At 60.0% G+C, this 21,618-nt stretch overlaps 1 protein-coding gene across 1 annotated transcript in view; it reads right to left on the bottom strand.

Moving 5' to 3' along the window:
* Nucleotides 1-1,263: 1,263 nt before the first annotated feature.
* NUP210 (nucleoporin 210) overlaps nt 1,264-21,618 on the bottom strand; it is a 100,574-nt gene continuing 80,219 nt past the window's right edge. The window contains exons 27-40 of the mRNA XM_060110319.1: nt 21,000-21,131; nt 19,652-19,810; nt 16,833-16,924; nt 15,082-15,256; nt 13,551-13,726; nt 11,165-11,385; nt 9,832-9,968; nt 7,267-7,390; nt 6,187-6,333; nt 4,325-4,575; nt 3,013-3,229; nt 2,710-2,805; nt 2,546-2,629; nt 1,264-1,364 (exon numbers count right to left, since the gene is read on the bottom strand). Of these exons, the coding sequence (XP_059966302.1) occupies nt 1,264-1,364; nt 2,546-2,629; nt 2,710-2,805; nt 3,013-3,229; nt 4,325-4,575; nt 6,187-6,333; nt 7,267-7,390; nt 9,832-9,968; nt 11,165-11,385; nt 13,551-13,726; nt 15,082-15,256; nt 16,833-16,924; nt 19,652-19,810; nt 21,000-21,131 (2,112 nt within the window). The remainder of the gene's footprint in view (nt 1,365-2,545; nt 2,630-2,709; nt 2,806-3,012; nt 3,230-4,324; nt 4,576-6,186; nt 6,334-7,266; nt 7,391-9,831; nt 9,969-11,164; nt 11,386-13,550; nt 13,727-15,081; nt 15,257-16,832; nt 16,925-19,651; nt 19,811-20,999; nt 21,132-21,618) is intronic.

Below are 21,618 nucleotides of genomic sequence, written 5' to 3'. Positions count from 1 at the left end.
CGCATGTGATTCTGGCAATAATCACGCTCATCTTAAGAAATTATATAGAGCTTTATTAAATAAACCAAGTAGAAATGCGCCTATTTACATCCAAGTTGCCAGTTTGAGCTCAAGTAATATGCAAGGCACAATTCTTCCTGTCTCCAGCTTTAAAAAAATAAATTGCGCGGCCCAGTCCCAAAGGGCTGAGGCAGATTCACATGTGCAGCTCGGGGTCCACGCCTGCCGGGCTCCGCCCTTCCTGGGGGCGGCATGGCACCCCGGCCTCAGGAGGAGCCGCGTCCTGGAGGTCTCAGCTGCTGTGTGGACGAGGGCTGGGAAGGAGGCCGTTTTCCGAGTCGCCCCCTCCCCAGCCCGTCCTGGGAGCTGCCCGGAGGGAGGCCGTCCCGAGGGGCGGCAGAGGCTCAGATCCGCGAGGTGCGTTGTACAGAGGGAGGGGCAGAGAACACGGGTCTGTGCGTGGGCACAACAGTGGAACACAAGGAAAGTCCCTGTCTCCAGGCCAAGGACACTTCCCAGCTCCGATTCCGAAGTCCCTGTGCTGATAGCGAAGCCAGGAGAGGGAGGATGAACCGGACGCCCCAGGGCCGAGGCCAAGTACACCGCTCGGGAAACAAAGCACCACAGAGGATGGCCATCCACTCACAGTGGCCCGAGGGGGGCAGGAGGCCCAGCTCCCAGCTCCCCGGCGTCTCAGGCGCTCCCGAGGCTGAGCCGGGCGCCCTGGCCCCGGTCCTGTGGCTACTTGTGCAGGGATGGGGCGGCTCCTGTCACTCGTGTCTGTTCGCTGCAATCATTTCCCAGCAGCAGCCCGACGAGGGGGAGAGTCCAGTTTCCAGAGAGAGAAGAACCCACACAAGTAAAAAATCCAATAAAAAGTCCTTTCCCTGAGACCACTGCTATCACAGCATCTACAGACCCCTTCTCCACAGACTCCCACCGGCTCCAGGTCCTGAGAAGGGAGCGATTTTAGAGACCAAGAAACTAAAAGCCAAAGTGTACATCGTCCCGAAACCCCAGACAGCCGGGTTGAGGAATGAGTCAAGGTCTTTGCCTTTGCGAGACTCTCAGCAGAACAAGACAACAACAACAAAAGCCCCCAGACAACAAACTTAAACTCCTACTTATAAGAACAAGCTCGTGAGCACGGCCTAAACTACAGTTACAGGAAGAGGGTTGGCGGCGGCGGCGGGGCTTGCTCCAGACTGGACCCAGCAGGCCCGGCCCCGGGGTGGTGGAGGCACAGGGTCCTGGCCCTCCTGACTAGTGGGAGGGGTACACCCGGCTCCACAGCCCCGAGGGAGGGCTGGCTCTGCGAGCAGGAAGCAGCGCGTTGAAAGGCGTTGGCGATGAGGCAGGAACATCTAGTGTGGGAAGAGAGCCCCGGTGAGCAAGGAGCCAGAGGGAGACCTCTACCTTCCTCACACCCCGCAGGGCCTACGCCAGACAATGGCTCCGAGGGGCTGCTGCCTAGCTATGCCCCTGGCTCCCGGGCCAGCGCACGAGGCCCACGGGGGCCTGCTGAGCTGCGCATGCAGCGGCCTGGACCGTGACCCTGACCTCCCGGCACGCACAGCCTGCCAGGTCCCAGGATCCCACAGCCGTGTCCCATCCACGGGGCACACGGGGAGCGGGCCTGTCCATCTGGGCAGAGAAAGCTGCACAAACAGACTCCAACGTGTGCGAAGGGTCTGGAGTGCTCAGGGGTCAACGCGAAGTCCCCGGCGTGGCTCCAACAAACCGGGGAGGGGCGTGCTGGGGGACGCAGTTAGCAAGACGAGCGCCCACTGCAAGGACAGCTGGATGATGAATCGGAGTCGACATGGGGAAGCGAGCTGCTGAGCAGTTCACGGCTTTCCCTGGGCGTCACAGGCCTGAGAGAAGGCTGTGATTCTAGGGGTCCAGGATGCATGTAGGATCTTGTCACCCCAGGAACACCAATCTATATACACAGTTGTGTCCTCTTTCAAAAAACCCATGGAGCCCTTGAAGCCAGGCCATGGCCCCATAGGTCAGTAGACACCCCCTCAAGGATTCCTTGTGGAGGGAGAGAACCCTTGAATGGGAATCCGGAGACACAGGGCTGCCACGTACAGCTGTGCAGGTTGGGTACTGCACAGCCTCAGGGGACACCACTCACAGAGAGAGGAGACCCTGGGGTTGTGCAGGGTCACCAGGGCTTCAGAACCACCAGAGGCAGGTGGACCATTAACAGAAATGAGTCCAGTGATTCTTCTCCATCCGAGAAACACCTCATTGGGACCTCCCAGAACCCTCATCTCTGAGTCAGCCCGTCCAGCCCCAGCTGAGAGCCCTTCGCGGTAGCCCCAGCGGGTGGGACCCCGGCCCCACACGCACACCCGCAGACACAGGGCTCCCTGGCACCAGCCCCTCCGGAACCAGCATCCGCCAGCTCCCATTCCCCCACCAGCTCCCAGGCCTGCCCTCTGGGCCTCACACCCCAGCTGCAGCTCGTGCCCAGGGCCAGGCCTTCTGAGACCTGGGGACCCTCCCCCGCCGCCCACTCCTCAGGGTGGCTACTCACAGTGCGGGCTGTGCCGAGGGCTGGCTCGCGGGGAGAGGGCTGGTGGTGCGGTGGGCTCCCGGGGTGTGCAGACCGCGTGGTAGGCTGCGAGACGCACAGGTGGTTAGAGTGGGGGTAGGGACGGGGGAGCAATCGGGGGTGGGGACACGGCACGCCCGCCTCACCTATGATCGTGACCGCGGTCCCAGCCATCAGGGCAAACAGCGTGAAGAACATGACCTGGTAGGAGTCCAGGACGTGCTGGAAGAGGCCGGCGCCGTCTGTGGTCCAAGGAAAGAGAGTTACCAAACCGTCCGCGGAGCCCCTCACGGCGTGTGCGTGCTCAGAGGGTGAGGGGCCCCGGGTGAGAGACATCCTGCATTTCTGCTCCTGCAGCCTTCCGACTCGCGGCTCCACTCCCACCTGGAGCACTCTGCCCGTCCCTGCTGCCAAGTCCCTCCCAGCGGGTGTCCCGTCCCGTAACGCACGAGCACCAGGTCCCCGGCGATCCATCATGAAGGCCACGGTGACGGGGATGGTGATGGCCTGGTTAGTGGTGGGGCTGGAGACGGTCAGGGTGGTGGACAGAGGCCCCTGGCTGCCAGCCGTGGGGTCCGAGATGCCGACTGTGTAGGTGACGAAGCTGGGCAGCCCCAGAGACTTCTCCTTCACGAAGGCCAGAACAGCCGGGGACCCCGACTTCACCTGGGAGAGACATCAGGGCTGAGGGCCACACCCCATGTCTGCCTGATACATGTGAGGTGCCCTCCTGGGCCCGCGGGCCGATGGCGCAGACCCTACCAGTTCCCACTTCCCAGGCAGGTGAGGAGGCCTGGGCACTTCTAACTGACAGGCGTGCAATCCGCAAACTCAGGGAAGCACGCTGTCTATGCTGGGGCATTTCTAGGGAAAGGACAAATCAATATCATGGAATTCTAATCAAGAGCTCCTTAACAAAAATGCTGCACTGCGTGAGCGATCACCAAACTCCAGCTTCCCAAGGGAGCAGCCAGGAGCTCTGTCTGTGGCCCGTGGCCAGCAGCCCAGCCTGGGGCCCAGCAGGCGCTCCACCACCAACAGTGACGTCATCCCCTTGTCACTGTGAGGACATTCAGCTACATTTGCCGCAGCGAGACCAGAGAAGGAGCCGGCGGAGACGCCAGTGAGCCCTTCACACATCACCCTGACCTCCTCCCGGCCTGCCGGGCCGCAGGACCGGTGTCCTGCCCGCCACTCAACGGAGGGGGAAACCCAGGCCCAGAGATGGGGACACCATCGTCCCCAGGTGTGCGGCATCAGTGGATCAGTGATAGGTTAGAGGTTAGAGCTTTTCTTCCTGCCCCTCGTCAGCGTGCCCTCCTGCCCTGAATTCATTCGTGGGCACGTGACACGTTCGCTGAGCAGATGCCATGTATCAGGCAGGCCCTGCACTCAGTGCCTCCCCCCATACGTCACTTCCAGCTGGGGAAGACCGGGGGCAATCACGACCATTCACACGATTCTACGGGCTGACAGACAGCAGCAGTGCTATGGGGAAAAGGGTAAAGGGACTTCATTAAAAAAAATTTTTAGTTCTTTAATTTTGCGCCATGCAGCTTGCAGGACCTCAGTTCCCTGACGAGGGACTGAACGAGTGCCCTCAGCAGTGAAAGTGAGGAGTCCTAACCACTGGACCACCAGAGAATTCCCTTAAAATTTTTAATTTTCAAGAGAGGTGGTCCAGGATTTCCACACCCCAGCTGGTCCTCCCTGCCTCTTGGTCCCCTCTGAGGCCTTGGCTCCTGCCTGGTCACCACTCACCTCCAGGTTCTCCAGAACTTCCATGGCACCAAAGACCTTGACCTCGGAGCTGGTGTAGTGGTTGCTCAAAAGGATTTCAGCTTGGTCAGTGTAAAGCCCTGGGCTGAAGGGCACCTCAGCCCCGACCTGCTCTCCAGAGAAGTGGCTGCCTGGGAGGGAGGGAGTGACCAGCAGTGCTGTCCTCTTCAGGCTCAGGTGCTTCAGCTGCTTGTCCGTAAGCCTGAGCATCGTCACCGAGCAGAGGTACTGGCCTGTGGAGACGAGGGCGTTATTCCACCTCGTCTCCGCTCCACCTAGGCCCTGAGGCTAATCATGCTCCCTGGAGGACTCCTACCCACCCTGCAGAGCCCGGGTGAGGCATGCCCTCCTCCAGGGGCCTCCTGGGAAGTCCCTCTTCAGTGCCCCCCCCACCTTGGACACCCTTTCTGTGACCGGCTCTCCCCCTCTCTGTCTCAGAATCCTCTGTTCATGGATTCCCCCAGGGCAGGAATGCCTGGTCCAGCTCTGCATTTCAGGGCCTGGCCAGTCTGGCTCAGAACAGCGGTGAGGGAATGGTGAACAGATACCAGGACCCAACACTGGCCGTACGTGAGTGGGGCTGAGCCCCAGTACTGCTGACGCCCCAGGTGCGGCAGCAAGTTCTGTGGAGGCCTGGTTGGGACTATTCAGGGTCCGTGCCTGACCCACAGTGGGTAAAAGAGCCGAATCAACACTGCTGAGTGGTGCCTCGGAAAGCGCCAGATCCAGGAATCAGGATACCTGGGTTGGGGTCCCTCCTGTGCTCCCACTAGCCAGGTGCCTCTAGGTGAGTCCCTTCCATTCCTCCTCTCTCCCCACCACCAGCCAGGAGCCCCCAGGTGAGTCGGCTTCCTTGCTGACTCTGTTTCCCTTGTCAAGTGGGGGTAACATCGCACCCCTTGTGGGGCTGTGCTGGTGAATCCACAGGGCCTGGGACCACCAAGTGCCTACTCTGTGCTAAGCCCCAAGCTCAGGTCTTGCACCCACTGTGCCCTCAGGATACACCGCCTGTATCCCACACGGCAGCCTGGGTGCTGAGGATGCTTTTGTGCTGCTGCCAGAGGGACAGAGACGCAGAGTGAACCAGGGAGAGGAGGGCCTCGCCTGGCCCCTGGGAGCTGCAGGCTGGTGGCAGCGGATTCTTAGAAAGAACTGAGCAACATGCCAAACGGTCATCCCCAGACCCTCTCACGACAACACCGGACAGTCTCGCTGCACGAGCATGGGACTCAGCGTCTCGGCACGTGCCAGCTCATCCCAGGGACTGTCCTGAGCACTCATGGCATCCTGTGAGGGGTGGCCCTCCTCTTAGAGTGACCTGGTGACACTCAGGTCACTCCACTCGGCCAGCACGTATGGGGCCAGCACGCCGCTCCAGCCCGTGGTGCTGACTGCCAGTTCCACGGCTCCGGTTACCAGTTCCGTGGAGCAGTTACACTCCACAGATGCCCATGCCCTCAACTACCAGTTGAATAAAGGCCTTTCCATCCCTCTCAGAGCCCCGTCACGCCAGCAGAGCAGGGCACCACCCCTCCCATTTCACGAGGGAAGCAGCCTCCTCGCCTGCAGGCTCTGAGCCAAGAAGAGCAGGAAAGGCCTGGAACCAGGTTCCCAACTCTGAACCGAGTCCTTTCCGCCAGGTGTAGGTGGCTGCTGAGAGCAGCTGGGAATGCCAACCCCTCCCGGCGGCTGCAGGGAACCAGAGGCTGGGGTGACGGCATCAGTCCCCAGGCCGGGCTCCTGACAGATGCTGCCCCCTGGACAGACGGCCATCGTGAGCCGAATGAACCGCAGGCAAACCTGCCACGTAGGTCAGTGTTCACTTCCAAACCCCGCAGACTCACCCAGGGCAGCGTCAAACTCCGGTTCTACAGTGAAAACCTCACGGGCTGGGAAGTCGAAGATGTCTTGCTTGAACTGTAGCTGGCAGCCAAGGAGGGATTCTGGGTGCAGGGCTGCGATGCTTTCCACCTGGCTGGGGGAGCACTCACCTAGAGAAGGGAGGGGGTGAGAAGGCCGCACACCCCGGCCCCCGAGGCCCCCACCTGCAGAGCCCCAGCACGAGGACATGAGAGCAGGCCACGTGGAGGCTGGCCGGCCCGAGACCCGGACCCGTGCCCACATTCCTCCTGATGATGCCGCAGTTTATAAAAGCCGAGGACAAATTACTCATTATGTGGGAATGGGGGGCATCCTGTAGCATGGGCCATTTCAGCATGTTTTCAGAGCCCACATCCAGGGGCACGGCAGCAGGTCAGGCCCGGTAGTGCGTGTCGCCTGCTCCCGTCAGCAGGGAAAACGGGCGATTTATCCCTGGACGTCAGGAGGGCACTAGTTCCCCACGAATACCCTGAGCAGCGTTTGGGCAATGGCACAGTGCTGTCCACTTGCACTGGAGCAGGGAGAGAGGTGACCCCGAGGCAGTAGAGGTGCGTCAGAACGACGACAGTGGTAGTGAATTCTACCGGTTAAGTGGTTTTTAAAAAACAGCCTGTATTGATGCGTTTATTTCTGGCAGCTGCTGTCCAGGGCGGTCACAGGCAGGGGATGAGGTCGAACGTTCTATGCATGACTTGGGAGAGGTAATTACGAAAATCAAAATCGGCGGCGAGGCCTCTGCTGAGCCACATTCTCTGGGATGGATAGTGGCTTTCTCTACTTGGGTGCCCTCGGGCTGACACTGCATCTCCAGCCCAGAAACAGGCAGTTTCGCGGCACTGGGCTTTCAGGAAGATCCCTTCACTGCTTCTGCCTGTGGAGGACTCGAATTTCTAAACAGCTGGAAGGGGTGGGCCAGCGGGGGTTAAATGCCCTCCTCGGAGTCAGCGAGTTTGAGTGGGAAAAGCAGCAAAACCCCATCAGAAGGGCCCGAGGCCGTGAGCCTGGCAGGGCCCACGCGGGACACACGACCCCTCACTCCTTACCTCTCAGGTTAGAGCTCCGGTCTCCCACGGTGACCATCACTTTGGAGGCCGCAACCTCCTGGAAGCTGGTCTGGATGGGATGGGTGTACCGGGCCATGATCCTCTGAGGGACGCTGACCACTATCTGGGGGGGGAAGTCGAGGCAGGCCCTTGAGCGCTGACCGCACAGGCCCGGCGCCTGGGACGCAGGCACTGCCCTCCCTCCGGTACAGGGGACAGGACTGAGGCTCCGGGGCTACGTGACCTGCTCTGACGGGGCAGAGCCGGACTAGACCCCAGGCTGGCCTGACTCTCCCTGGAGCCGGCTGCCCCAGCAGCGGGGCAGGGCGACACCAGGCCTGAATGGAAGCAGCAGTCGGGGCGGGCTGCAGACTTTGGCTCGCCTGTCAGTTATGATTGCGTCTCTGCACATCAGTTGGGTTACTTAATCTTTCAGCAAAGAGAGAAGGATCCATTTTACTTCACTGCCATTTATTCAGAATGAATCAGCCTGACCAAAATGCAGACCCACACGGCCCAGTAGTGGCGGCCGAGGCTCATCTCGCCAAGTTATCTCCTGGCTCACCCCTGCCATCTAACCACTGAGCACCTTCCTGAGGCAGGACGAGCCTTCCTAGGCCGGGTACCCCTTCCACCCTCCTGCAGGGCCAACACTCCGCTGCGCAGGCCCAGCTGCGGGCCACCGCCTCCCGGTGGAAGGCCGTCTCCGGCTCTGGGCAGGCGCCGAGCACTTCCTGGCCCCCACGGGCCTGCTTCCACCAGCACGTGAGTCCCTCGAGAGCAGGGACGGGATCTCACTCCTCCCCAAGCTCCCGCAGACCCCGCAGCCGTGGCCGACGCTGAGCTGGCCGGCCGGCCCGTCACCCTCCACACTGACCGCAGTCACCTGCGCCCCCGCCCGGGTCCTTCCCGCTGCCCCCGCCTCCTCTGCTCCTGGCTTCCGCTCTGCAGTCTCCTGCCCCGTCGTCCTCCTCCACGCCGGGCAGAGGGCCCCAGGCATGGCCCCGCTCCCTCCTGCTCCGGTAGGCCCTGTGTGTTCCCGCCACCCCCAGGGCTTCAGACCCACGTCTGTGCTGCAGGCACCCCACCCTCCGCTGTCTCCAGCTTTGAGCTCCAGACGCGCCGGCCCAGCTGCGTCACCACCAGCCCCACCTGGAGGAGCTACGAACACCTCAAACTCCCCATCATCCTCCCCCCACGCTGGCGCCTCCTTCTGTGCTCCCCTCTCTGCAAAGGGCCATCCTCCCCCTCGTCGCCCCAGCCAGACCTGGAGACTCATCCCCAAGGCCTCCCTCTCCCAAGCCCCACTTCCAAGCGGTCACCAAGCTCTGGTGACCCTCCCTCCTGAGTCTCTCCAAACCCACCCTTAGTTTCAGCCTCCCCAGGGGTGCCAGTGAGGGCCCCTCCTCTGTCTCCCGACTGCCACCCTGCAGCTATGGCCCCTCCCTCAGGCTCTTAGACTCAGCCAGGCACCAGGCAATCTTTCCAAACATACTTCTGATCTGTATCACTCTTTGCCTTAAAAAAGTCTCTGATGAATCCCAACTGTGTCTGGCGTCAGTTTCAACATCTTTACCCCGAACAGCAGCAGCAGCAGCTCATACCCACGGAGCACGTGCTCTGTGCTGAGCACCATGCTAAGGGCTTCGCACACATTAATGATTCATTTAATCCACACAACAGTGTTAGCCCCATTTTACCAGTAAGAAAACCGAGGCACAGAGAGGTCAAGTAACTTACCCAAGGTCACACAGCCTCTCAGTGGCCCAGCTGGGATTTGAACCCAGGCAGCCTGGCCCTAGAGCTTAACCACTGTCATGATCTGATCGCAAAGCTAGCCTCCGTTTCCACACACCCCGGGTTCCAGTCCCAGGGCTGGCTCTCAAACCCTGCTCGCCTTTCCCGTGCAGTGCCCTCCTCTGCCAGCTCCCTCAGCCCTGCCCGACCACCCTCTGGAGCTTTTTGGGGGGTCGGGGGGGGCACTGCTTTATTCGTCTCAAGGTGCCTCTATCTGCACTGGGCTCATCCGCACTGCAGGGTCGCAGCACTAAACACACCCGCTATTAAGTTAAAGTGCTAGATTCCACAGGGCACACGCTGCTCTAAAAATGAGACGCGTGGAACGCAGCCAGATTCTGCTCATCGATTCATTCTCAGCTGGAGATAAACAGAAGAGAGAGCGGTTCTGTTCACCTCCAGAAAGACTCAAAAGGTGACTTGCTGGGAGAGTTTAACTTTGCCGGTGACGCCAAATTGCTAAGTGGGACCACCTACGGCCGCGACTCCCGGGGGACGCCCAGGCAGACAATCCTGCCCCCAGGGCTCAGCCGAAGCGTGTGGGCGCGGGGATCACCCCCAGGAGGCTGCCTCCGTCCTCCCACCACTGTGGACAAGGGAGCCGGCAGCCTGGGTGGGGGAACCTGCCCCGACCAGGCTCACGAATCCCCATCCGCCTGCCTCCTGAGGTGCTGGAGCGTCCTTCTCCCTAACAAACGGGAATCACTCAGTACAGAATCTGAGGGTTCCACCCCGAAAGGCTCGGCCACGTAGGCCCCCAAACCCCACCTCCTTGTAGGTCTTCAGGTGCCCGGCGAGCTCGTAGTAAACGGTCACAGATCCCGCTTCCCGGGCCACGGCCACGCCCGTCTTGGGGTCGACATGGAGGATGCTGCGGGCTGATGAGCTCCAGGTCCCGGGGATGCCTGGGAGGGGAAGCTGCACGTGACCCCTCTGTCCCATGACTGACACTCCAGCCACCGCGTCTCACCTGGGTCACCTGGGCAGTGTCCTCGCCGCCCCCAGCCCCATGCTCCACTGCCCCACCGCTCGGCTCCTGTGTGCGGCCACAGTGCCTCCCTGCTGGGAATCTCTTGGTCATTTCCCACCCTGGGGTGACCCGGGCGCTGGCCCCCCAGGACCGGCCCACTGCATGCCTCCCCACTGCACCGCCCCTGCCCGCCCACCCTGCTCAGCAATCCCCTTTGAACAAACAAGACGGTGGCAGGCTCTGAGCTGTCACTAGACGGCGGTCCTCAGTGAAGAGCCAATCTCATCACGTGATAAATGCAATGAAAGGATTCAACAACCACATTCTACTTGTGGCAAATAATACGTGCTTTTCTTTAAAGGCAGCGTGTAACTTCCTTTTACAATGAGTTTAATTAGGTTTAAAACAAGGGAGCCAATTAGGAAAAAAATTAAGTAAATGACTCCATGTGTGGCTCGTGGATGCACGGGTGGTGCGGACAGTCGCCCCACTGCCTAGCGGCTTCCTTGGCTGAGGTTCCCTCCTAGAGGCACCTGCCCGTGTAGCAGCCCCGCCAAGAAGCTCATCAACACCGAACAGTCAGGGACTTCCCTGGTGGTCCAGCAGTTAAGACACTGCACTTCCACCGCAGGGGGCACAGGACCAGGGCCACTATGATCCCACGTGCCATGCAGCACGGCCACAACCACAACCAAACAAAACACAGAACAGTCAGCTCCTCAGCTGCACCAGCCACGTTTCCAGGGTCCCGTGGCTCGTGGCTATGGGGGTAGACGGTTTCCACAAGGGTGGAAAACCCTTATAGCGGGGGGGGCAAGCTTCTCTGTAGAGGCCCAGACTGTAAGTCTTTGGGGCTGTGTGGGCCCGAGGGTCTCTGATGCCACCACTCGGCCCAGCAGATGCAGCGTGAAAACGGCCACTGATGACACGGAGATGGAGGGGTGTGGCCGAGCACCAGTAACAGCCTGTTGCAGAAAGAGACGGCAGGCTGGCTGTGGCCGGGGCAGCAGTTTTCCGAGGCCCGTTCTAGAACGTCACCGAGCTCCATGTGCACACCTGTCACAGCAGGCTGACAGCCCCGTCCCACCTCCCAACCACAGAGATGGCTCCCTCGGCCAGAATCTCTCGTACCTTCCAGGCTGACCAGAACCGTGGCCAGACAGAGGACGTCCCCCACCACCACTGCTCCGGACAGCTCGGGGGAGATGGCCTGCAGGACAGGCAGCGGGACAAAGTCGGAGAGGCCGCCGTGCGCTGCGTCCCACGCTCTGAGCAGTGTCAGGCCCACGCTGACCGCACGGACCACGCAGGTGTTGTTGGTGGCGCCCTTCCCGATCTGCACAAACTCGTCCCTGGGCACAGGAGACATGGCTCTCAGTCTCGGGAGAGGCCCCAGCTCTGAGGGAGGAGCCAGCGAAGGGCCCCCACACCTGCCCACTGTACCCTGATGTCACCCGGGTGAGGGACCCACAGGCCACACCGACCTGATTCACCCACCACCCGGGTGCGGCAGGGGGACCCACAGCCCAGACAGGATGGCCAGCGTCACCATCCCCCCAGAGGAAAGTGATGTACCCTGTGCTCCCATCCCTTCCCAGTAGGGAACCAGGACACTCGGGGAGGCACAGGCTGCCTTCTGCCGTGTTACTGGGACCAGTAACATCGCCCCTGCCCACTTCCTCATCTGCCGAGTGGGGCTGACAATGTACCCACGTCACAGGCTTGACGTGAGCCGCAAACCCGGTCAGCAGCTGGAAAGGGCTTAGGCCAGCAGCCGGCACATGGGCACACGGGGGGCACTCAGTGACGGCAGCCCCCGCAGGGCTGGATGGACGGCTGGCTGGGCAGGGGGAGGGTCAGGGTCTCTGCTCCACTGCCTTCCTCCCCACACCCCCAAGCCCTGACCACTCTCTTGGAGACGGATGTTCCCTGCCACAGAAGGCCCGTGTGACATCTGCAGGGGAGCAGGGGGGCTGGACATGGGGCTCTGTTCCCTCCAGGGCAGCCTTCTCCCCAGACCGGCAGATGCCCTGCTGTGTGCACAGAGCGCCATGGCATGCCAGAGGCCCTGGCAACCACAGCCTCAGTTGGTGGCCCCGGGGACTAGGTCACGTTCTCCACGTGACAGGTGTGGACACAGCGGCCTGGAAGGGTGACCCGCCCAAGCTCACGGGCCCCATAAAGGGCCAAGCCCGGCTTGAACAGGGCCCAACTCCAAACCCCGCTCTCCCAGGGCCCGGGCCTGGGTGTGTTCAGCCACAGGGGACACATCTGCTCCAGGGCCCACGGGAAGCCCAAGCTGCAATGGTCACCAACACCGGGACATGACCTTCTGCGCCCAGAGAGGACTCTCTGGAGCGCTACTCCTTCCTCCTAGGTCTGGGGCTCCTCTCTCCTGCTCTTAGCTTGGTCTGCGTCCCCCAGGACAACAGTTCCTAACCTTTAGAATCACCTGAAGGCCTCGTTACAGCCCAGATGGTTGGGCCCTGAGAATGTGCATTTTTAAGTGTCCCAGGCGGTGGTAATGATGCTGGTCTGGGGAGCACACTTTTGAGAACCGATGCTCCAGTAGACTCAGACATGTGGGCAGGTCTAGCCTGAGGCCACAGCTCTCTCTCCTGGAGACCACACCCTCTCTCCTCACATTAGGCCTGAGGCTGCATTTGTATCTCAGAAGCATCAGCCAAAAAGAACTGCCCTTGGAGCCCAATGGGACGTGGTATTCAAACCCCACTTCCTGGCTGTGTGGCCCTGCACAAGTGGCTTGACCTCTTGGGCCTCTATGAACGGGTGACAGCGAGGAGTCGGCGAGACGGCACGCAGAAGGGCCTGAGCGTTGGAAGGTGTGTGACGTCTCTGACCAGCTTTTTTTTTTTTTTTTTTTTTTTTTGAGGTACGCGGGCCTCTCACTGTTGTGGCCTCTCCCGTTGCGGAGCACAGGCTCCGGACGCGCAGGCTCAGCGGCCGTGGCTCACGGGCCCAGCCGCTCCGCGGCACGCGGGATCTTCCCGGACCGGGGCACGAACCCGTGTCCCCTGCATCGGCAGGCGGACTCTCCACCACTTCGCCACCAGGGAAGCCCTCTGACCAGCTTTTGTAGCAGGTATAACTGGTATTCTCCATCCACTGACCACAGGGCCAGGCCAGCGACCAGGGCTGTATGCACCTCCCCTGCAGCCCAGCCTTCACGTCTGCACAAGATCTTATGACAAACCCCAACATCTGGGTTTTGCTTCCTGCCCACTGGGAGGACACCTCTGCTGAATGACTGCAGTCCTTCTGGTAATGAAGACTCTCAGCCACGCCTCTCCTTGCTCCTGATGCCTGGCCGAGCCTGGTGCTTCCCCCGTGGCCCTGCGAGCAAGGCGCACCCCCTGCTCTTGCGAACCGTGACTAACAAACTCTCCCCTCGGTGGCGCTGGCCTCTCCGTATGGTCATCAGTCCCCTGTGTGAATCAGATCTGGGTCTGATCGAGACGTGACTTCATGTGGGGAACGAGGGGGGCCCACCCTCTACCTGTTAGTTGCAAAGTTGAGGACAGAGTTGTGAGCATGGAAGATATCTCCGGAGCTGTCGTGGAAGTGGACGGTGAAGGTCACGGTCACTCCCAGGGGCAGGGCTGCCAGAGCCTCCTTGTTCTGGGTGTGCAGGGCAGGGCTCATGGAGATCCTCAGGTAGGAAACAGGGGACACCTGGGGACAGTGAGCAAGGGCAGTGACAACTGCGCCAGGAACACCTCTCTGAAGAGCCCCCTCCCGAGAACACCTGGCCCTAGCCAGTCGCCGTCTCAGGAGGCATGGGGGCTGGACCAACTTGGGGTCATGGAGAGACCGGCTCAGCCCGCGACGTCGGCACCTCCTTGCCTGGCGGCCGGTCTCGCTCTCAGGAAACCCGACCCACAAGAGTCAAAAACCATGACTGTGAAAAATTAGATCATTATTCATGTTGCAAAAATATCCTCTGGGCTTTGACTGCTCAGCTTCTTTGGAGGACCTGGCTCTCCGGGCGTTTAAAGTAGAAACAATGCCCGCTCGGACTGCAGGGGCAGCGTTGCCTGGGGACCTCCGTACGCTACAGAGCTGCCAGGAGCAGATGCCCCATTTGAAGGGGAGACGGGAAAAGGAGGGGACGATGGGTTTCGGGAGCCCTAGAGCGCAAGCTCTTGAGAGAGCAGACGTGGTTCTCTGACTCCAGGTAAAATCCATCCTGGCCAAAAAGCCAGCCCCCAAAAAACCCAATTTCTTTGACAAAGATCAGGGGTGCAGTGACCGGCACAGAGCTGGCGCTCAATACTATTTGTGGACACAGGATGGGTGGTCAGTCACTTTCACTTACTCGAAACTAGGGTGGAGGGTTCCCTGCTAGACACCCATCTTGAAACAAAAAGATGTCAGGAAGGAAATAGGCCCACGACCCAAGCAAAATCTAAATATTACAGTGGTCGTGTGTTTTCTCTGTCACTGAGGATCAGTTGTGCAAAGAAAACTCTGTCCAGGATAAACCCCAGGACCCGACCCAGGGACGCCCAAGGAGAAAGTCCTGTCTCTGAGGAGCACAGAATGGCAAGGGGACACAGGAGCGCTGGCCGGGACTGGAGGACACCGACCAGGCCAGGCCGACGTGGGCTAGAACCCAGAGCCTGACTCTCAATTACTGTGCGACACTCTTGAGTCTTGGTCTCCTTGCCTGTATGACAGGTCACCTCATCCTACGAGGTGCCGTCTGTAATGTAATGGTTTCTGGGTCAAGAGCCAGCACACATTCACTGCTGACTGGTCAGGACACTGGAGGGCCAGTCCCAGAAAACCACGGGCCTCTCTGGGCCTCAGTTTCCCCATCTATGAGACGAGGTCATTGCCATCAATCATCTCCAAGGATCTTCGGCTCCAACATCCAGAAGATGCTGCAGCTTCTCACCTAGGACCTTTAATAAACTCTTCCAGACAATTTCTTGGCTGGAAGGTGAGTATATTCACTTACACACCTGCGAGGGGAAAACAGCACTGCTGACTTTATCACTCCAAAAAGGAGGCGGACGTGATCCTACCTTGACAGCCACGATGATGGTCTGGTTGGCCCCAAAGGCCTCTTGGGCGGTCACTTCGACCGTGGATGTCCCGATCATGGACCCCGACACCAGGAAGCCTTTCTCATCAACGTGCACGATGGGAACCTTCTCGGGACCGTCCAGGACATGATAGCTCAGAGAGGCGGCGCCATCCCTTCGGAAAACAAACCAGACCCGTGTTCGCAGACAGCAGGAGTGTCACAGCAAGGGGCCCGGGGTTTGGGAGTCCCGCTGCTCCCGCGAGAAGAGGCCCAACCTCAGCCCTGCCGTGCACCAGGACCCTGTGCACAGCCTGCTGCAGCTCGTCAGTTGCCAACGGGATACCTAATTTGTAAAAACAAGGGTTCCAAGGAGAGCGGCACCTTCCACGAGCTGGTCAGTGGGAGGGAAGGATGCGGGAGCTGAGGGTCCCCTCAGCAGCACAGACGCTTGCTGTCAAAGACCCTTCCGTGGTCAACTGTCTTCAGTTTGCTGAAATAAGGCAGCCTGGTGCAGCGGGAAGAGGATGGGGCTCTGAGCTGGATGGAGCCCAAAGGCAGACCCAACAGCCCGCTGACAACTGTGCATCTTTAGGCACATGTGTCCCCTCTCTCGGCCTCGGCTTCCTCAGCTGTGAAATGGGCGTTATGGCCCTGCCCTGTCCTATTTCCAAGGGCCAGTAACTGGATAAGGCCACTTGCTAAGAACGTGGTTTGGAAAAGTACTGATAATATGCACTGGGGAGAAGACAGATTATGCAGTATTTTATGCTCTTTTACATATTCATTGACGTTATAAGGAAAGAAAGGAAGGAAAAGCCTCCCAGGCCTGGCCCCCGCTCACCCTCTCTCTGTGCCGCAGCCCCACAAACCCTCTGCGGATGACTTTAAGCAAATGTCATTGCTTCTGCCTCAAACTTCTCCCTCATCAACCCCAGCCTCTTAACCTCCTATGCATCCTTTAAGTCCCAGCTCCAGCATGTCCACTGGGGGCGTGCCTCCCCAGATCCCCGCATGGAAGGCCTTCCTTTGGGCTGTGGCTTCAACACTGTACCTCGCTTCATTACAGCCCTTCTCTCTCTACACTGCCCTCTTGCCCCCTGGACTCAAGGGCACGGCTGTCACCCACCTCTGACCTAGAGCCCTGCACGGAGCCGGGAGGAGACACTTTTGGCTGTGCACCCCCCCGTCTGTGTGTTTCTCCAGTGGCCCTTACAATGCCCAACTCTGCACCCGCAGTTCACACGCAAGGCATCACGACCCAAAGCATCGTCTCAGAATGCCGGGCAGGAGGCAGGTTTGCAGGCGGGTTTCAAAACCCCGCTTCTCTGCGTTCATGCATGTCCCCACCACCCAGCAGGGGCCGAGATCCACATTTTCACGAACCCCCAGGTGACGCCCCGGCTCCTAGACTACACGGAACAGCAAGTCTCGAAGACACAGGGGCATTCGAGAAACTGAACACCTCCAAGCTGGCACGTTTCCCCCTCTGAAGCAGTGGATGTCCGCAGAAAGCGTGACAGGTTCTGGGCCACAGGGAGAAGAGGGGCCCATGGGGAGATGCTGCAGACGAGCAGGGGACGTCCACAGTGACGGGGGAGGAGGGCAGAGGTCGCACCCGCTTCCGGCACGACACCAGGAGGGAGGTGCAGCTCGCCCGAGGCACCCACGGCTCCTGACGACTTCGACAAATGAGCCGTCGGATGTGAGCACAGCTTCTCAACCTGGATGAAGCCGTGTTGAGTCAGGTACCTGTTTGTCTGGAGCTTGACAAATGAGTTGGGCGACATTAACACGTGTTCTGCTTCTATTTCAGGGTTCAGCAGCCGCAGCTTTTCAAACACCTGGAAGAGAGGGGGAGTTTTGTTTCCTGTGACCCCCGGAACCACGTCCAGGGTCTGCTTGTCTCCCAGGGGTGAGAGAGCCCGGTGCCAGAACCTGTCATGCAGCTGGTGATGCGGTGGTAAGGGCTGAGCTTTAAGAGGCCGAAGGCATGGTGAGGAGGGGCATCCTCCTCCTTCACCCTGCGCTGGTGAAGCCCCTGGGGCTGCTTCACAGAAGCACGGGCCTCCCCTGAGCTCTCGGGACATATGTGTGTGGAAAGCAGCAGAGTGACAGGGTCTAAGGTCCTGCTCGCTGATGCTGCCAGGACGGAGCCTGGAGAAAGCTCTCAATTCGCCTCTCAGAGAGACATGCCGCTCCTTACGTGCCCCTCCGAGATGCACCCCCTCAGCCCTGCCTCTCACCCTCTATCCAGCCAGGCTCCAGCAGGATCCGCACAGACCTGGTACGGGGTGCCTGGTGACCTCAGGCCAGCAGCCGATACACCCGATGATGTCAGATGGACTCTAATCCTGCCACGGGGCTCCAGACCCCTCTCTGCACGCAGCCTGACGCGCCCAGCACCCTTCAGGGACCTATCTCCAGGGACCCTCAGGGCTGCTGGTGTGCTTGGCATCCGAGCCTAGATGCCAAGCACAGCTTTGGCTCCCCGCTGGCTTCTGCGTCGATCAGACCAGCTGGACGCTCCTAAGGGCCTGTGTCTAAAGTCATCTGAACTGATGGATGATTTTCCAAGAGGAAACTGGCCTGACTCCCCGCCCTCTGCGCACTGCCATGTTCGGACCATACACGCAACCTCGATTTCCTCATCTGTAAAAAGGGTCTAGAAGTAATCATCCTTGACACGCTTGTCGCACAGAGCTGGGGGATTCGTGAGGCACGATGGAGTAGCAGTGCTTCCTGACAGGGCACGGAGCATGGCCTTGGGAGCCAGACCGGGTTCTGGAGCCACGTGAACACTTCTGCCAGGCAGGTGGCATCCAGAGTGAAGCTGCCTCACTGACTACATATCTCGCAGGAAATACACGCACACACGAGTCCCCTCCCACTTTTCTTAGGCATGGACCTCTGTGGTCCCTCTTGAGATGGAGATGAAGGTACAAGGGAGACCTTCCTCTCCTGTTATGTGACCGGCAGAAAAGCACCATTGCCAGTACCATGGTGAACGGCCTCGGTGCCAGGGAGACGATGGGGACTGGGGGGCCTGTGATACTGGGGGGCACGTCTCTATCAGTGGGAGGCTGGCCCTTATCTCTTGCTGGTTTTGCCGTGTGGCATCATGCCATGTATTCATATTGGGCATTTAGACAAAATCTTCCTATTTTTAAATGTTGGCAACAAATAAAAATTGTTTCAAAGCACTGAATGAGCCAAATTTAACACCTCTGTGGGCTGGACGCAGCGTCTCTAAGTTTCTGATGTACTCAAAACCCATCTGCCGTCAGCCAGGGACACTGAGGTGCAGAGAGGTTAGATGACCTGACTGAGGTCACAGAATTTGGCAGCTGCAAAGCCCTGTCTTTAATTTCAGGATAGGTCTCAGAACTTGCTTCGTTTTGTTTTCAGCTAGGAGAAGCATGTATTTGTGTGTTTCCATGTGTATATTTGTCTGTGTGTGTTTCTATGTGTGTATTTGTCTGTGTGTGTATGTGTGCGTGTCTGTGTTTGTGTGTCTGTGTGCCTGTGTGTGCCTGCGTGTGTACGTGTGCGTATCTGTGTATCTGTGTGTGTGCCTGTGTAGGCAGGGGTGAGGGGGGTTGGCAGACAGGCGTTTCTCTCTTTGAAATCTGCTTCTTTGCCCCTAATGAGGTACGTGCCTGGTTTAGAAATGGTTTGCTCCTTCCTGAAGAGGGGGCTTGAACCCATTTCTTTTCTCATGATACTTAGGGGCTGCTATCAGTTTTTCTTTTCAGTTTAGGGGAACCCAGACATTACTGAGTCCCAGATTAGCAGAATGGGGTCCCTGAAGCTAAAAGTGCTCTTCGTTGTTTTTACAGAGGGGCCCAGAGCGGGCAGGGGTGGTAGAGAGAGACGTGGGTTGAGCCCTGGGCTGGACAGGGGTGGCTGGGCTCCGGTCCTGCCTGGTCCGAGTCCTGCTGGGTGCCCCCTCGAGGGGCTCTGTGCAGGCCACCTCCCGTCCTGAGGCTCGGTTTCCATCAGTGAACGATGGGTCGCACCCTCTGTCTTCCAGGGCACATCCCTCGAGGCCGTTCAGGACCCTCTGCTGCCCGCTCCCTGGGACCCGCAGGGGCACTTCACCCCCGGGGCTGCGGGCTCATCTAGGGCAGCCACACCTGCAGCTCCTGCCCCGCAGGCTCTGTAGGAGCCGGCCTGGGCAGTGGGGAGAGTGTGTCTGCTTCTGCTAAGTGTGCCACATGTTTGTGAAATATACAGACAACTAAATGAATGCCCGGCTCAGACAATTTTCCAGGCTTTTCCCCCAAGAAGGCACCCCAGACTCTGAGCTCAGAATTATCTGCTATTCTGGGAGCACATCAAGCTACTTCAGACCTTCAGCCCTGTGCACATGCCAGGCCCCCCAAGCCTGAAACGTCCCACATCCGTGAAGCCCTGGGTCACCCCATCTCTGGGTTCCCACAGCACCTCATACCCCCAGCCCCAACCCCCAGCCCCCTGACACGTGCCCACATGGCCCCTGGGAGGAGCAGGGCTGCTGGGTTGGCCTTTGCTCTCCCGCTAACGGTGGCTTCTGCCCACTTGTCCTTTACCTGGATTTGGATCTCGTCAGAGAGCTCTTTGGCGAGGCCCAGAAGCTGCCCGGCTGTGGGGTCCAGGGCCTTGACCACCACCCTCAGCCCGGTGCGGCCCTTCACCCGGCCGTGCACGTTCATGGCAAAGTTGTACTGCGACGGCAACCGGAGTGATGCCTGCGACAGATGTCAAAAGTGTCACCAAAGGGCAGAGCTGGACAGGAGCCCCAGACTCCCCGCACTGCCTGCCTGCTCTCATCCTGCTGCCTTCTAGCCCCGTCAGGGCCTGCTAACTGGGGGCTGCAGCCCGTGGCCACCCACCCCAGCACGAGCGCAGGGCACCCCATGCTGCGATGCACATGTTCACAGCAGCCTGTGGAAGAGGCTAGGCCAACCAGCGTTCTCACACAGGACTTCTCAGGGCCTCGACTGTGCGGGAGGTCAGGCGAATCACCGAGAAGATGTTAGACTTGGGGTGTTCCCCCCCAGAGCCCCCGTCGTGGGCTATCTGTGAAAAAGTCACACGTCCGGGTACCACGGGAACAGTCTGGGGACAGGACTCTGGTCCCATAGGGTCGGGGGGAGGCCCTCGTCCTGCACTAGATGAGCTTCAGGCAGCCTCCAGGAGACCCCCATCCCATGCCTGGCCCCCTCCCCCCCGTCCACGGATAAGACAAGAAGAAACCCCCGGCAGCAACCCCACTCGGGTCCTGGGTGACCAAGGCCCACCCGGGGTGGCAGCCTGTAGTCACCAGGGCCGGCACCCGGCCCATAGCCCACTGGCTGGGCGACCCTGGGCGCGTCCCCCCTCCTCACGCATGGGCTCCAGCTCATACAAACGGGGGCAGCACGTTCTCTCCAGCTGAGACTTAGGGAGGGGCCGGGGACCCCCTAGGGAGGCCTAAGGGGACAGGGGTGGGGTCCTGGGATAAACCTGGAGAAAACCCCAGGGCTGCCAGGCATCATCTCGGAAAGGGGGTCAGAAGCTACAGACTGGGGACCCCAACAAGGACCCCGAGATGTTTTGGAACTTCTGTGACGTCCCCACCAGGCTATCGTTTTTGCTGCCTTCCGCTAACAGGTCACTAAGCCCCTGTGCAGCGCAGTGGTCGGCAAGAATGAGCTTAAAATGAAAAGGCTGCGGACTGTCCTGGGAACCGCGAGGGGGGAGCTGGGCGGCCGGGATCCTGGACATGAGCAAGACTGAGAGGCCGGCAGGGACACCGGGGAGGGACAGTGTGGCTGCAGCCTTGGGAGAAGGAGTCGGGGAGCCGCGAGAGGGCGTGAAGCGCAAGACACGTGGTGAGAACCCTCCCACCCCAACACTGTCCGGGATGGAGTCGGGGGACTTTGGGGGGGCAGGTACCTCGTGGTGCCGCCCCCGGACGTCCAAGATGTCTCGCTTGGTAACAGACCAGTGGAAGGTCAGGCCCGGCACGGCATTGCCGAAGGAGAAAGGGTTCTGGTTGTTGGTGATCCCGGTGACGTAGACAGGCATCTGCGGGGAGAAGCCAGGCCCATGACCGCCAGGGTCCAGCGGCCGCAGCCCCACCCCCCGGACGCTTGGGGCACTTCCTCGTCTCCGCGGGGCAACGGGAGCCACACCCAATTCCTCCCTAAGCAGTGGCAGGCACAGCATAGGTCCCGGGAGGCCTGACGAAACAGCAAAGGACCGAGCGGAACACAGCGCCAGCCCCGCCCCTCCCGTCCTTCTTGGGCCGCGGGCTGTCGCAGCTCGGCCGGGAGACCCGATTCCTAAACGACCGCCTCTAGCCCTGGGCACCTGCAGCTCCCCCAGCCCCTGCCGCACAGCTTACCCTGCTCCCCTCTTTCTCAGTCTAGCGGGGGTCCCTGCTCACAAGGGGTGGACTCAGTCTCTGACAATCTGAATTGACCGAGCGCCGACCAGAGGGAGCACGTGGAGGTGACGCAACAAAAGGCAGGGACGGACCTGAGTCAGGATGTGGGTCGGCGCCCCGTCCCGC

The sequence above is a fragment of the Mesoplodon densirostris genome, chromosome 10, assembly GCF_025265405.1.
Source record: "Mesoplodon densirostris isolate mMesDen1 chromosome 10, mMesDen1 primary haplotype, whole genome shotgun sequence".
Taxonomy (NCBI): domain Eukaryota; kingdom Metazoa; phylum Chordata; class Mammalia; order Artiodactyla; family Ziphiidae; genus Mesoplodon; species Mesoplodon densirostris.
This window is presented reverse-complemented; position numbering and strand designations above follow the sequence as displayed.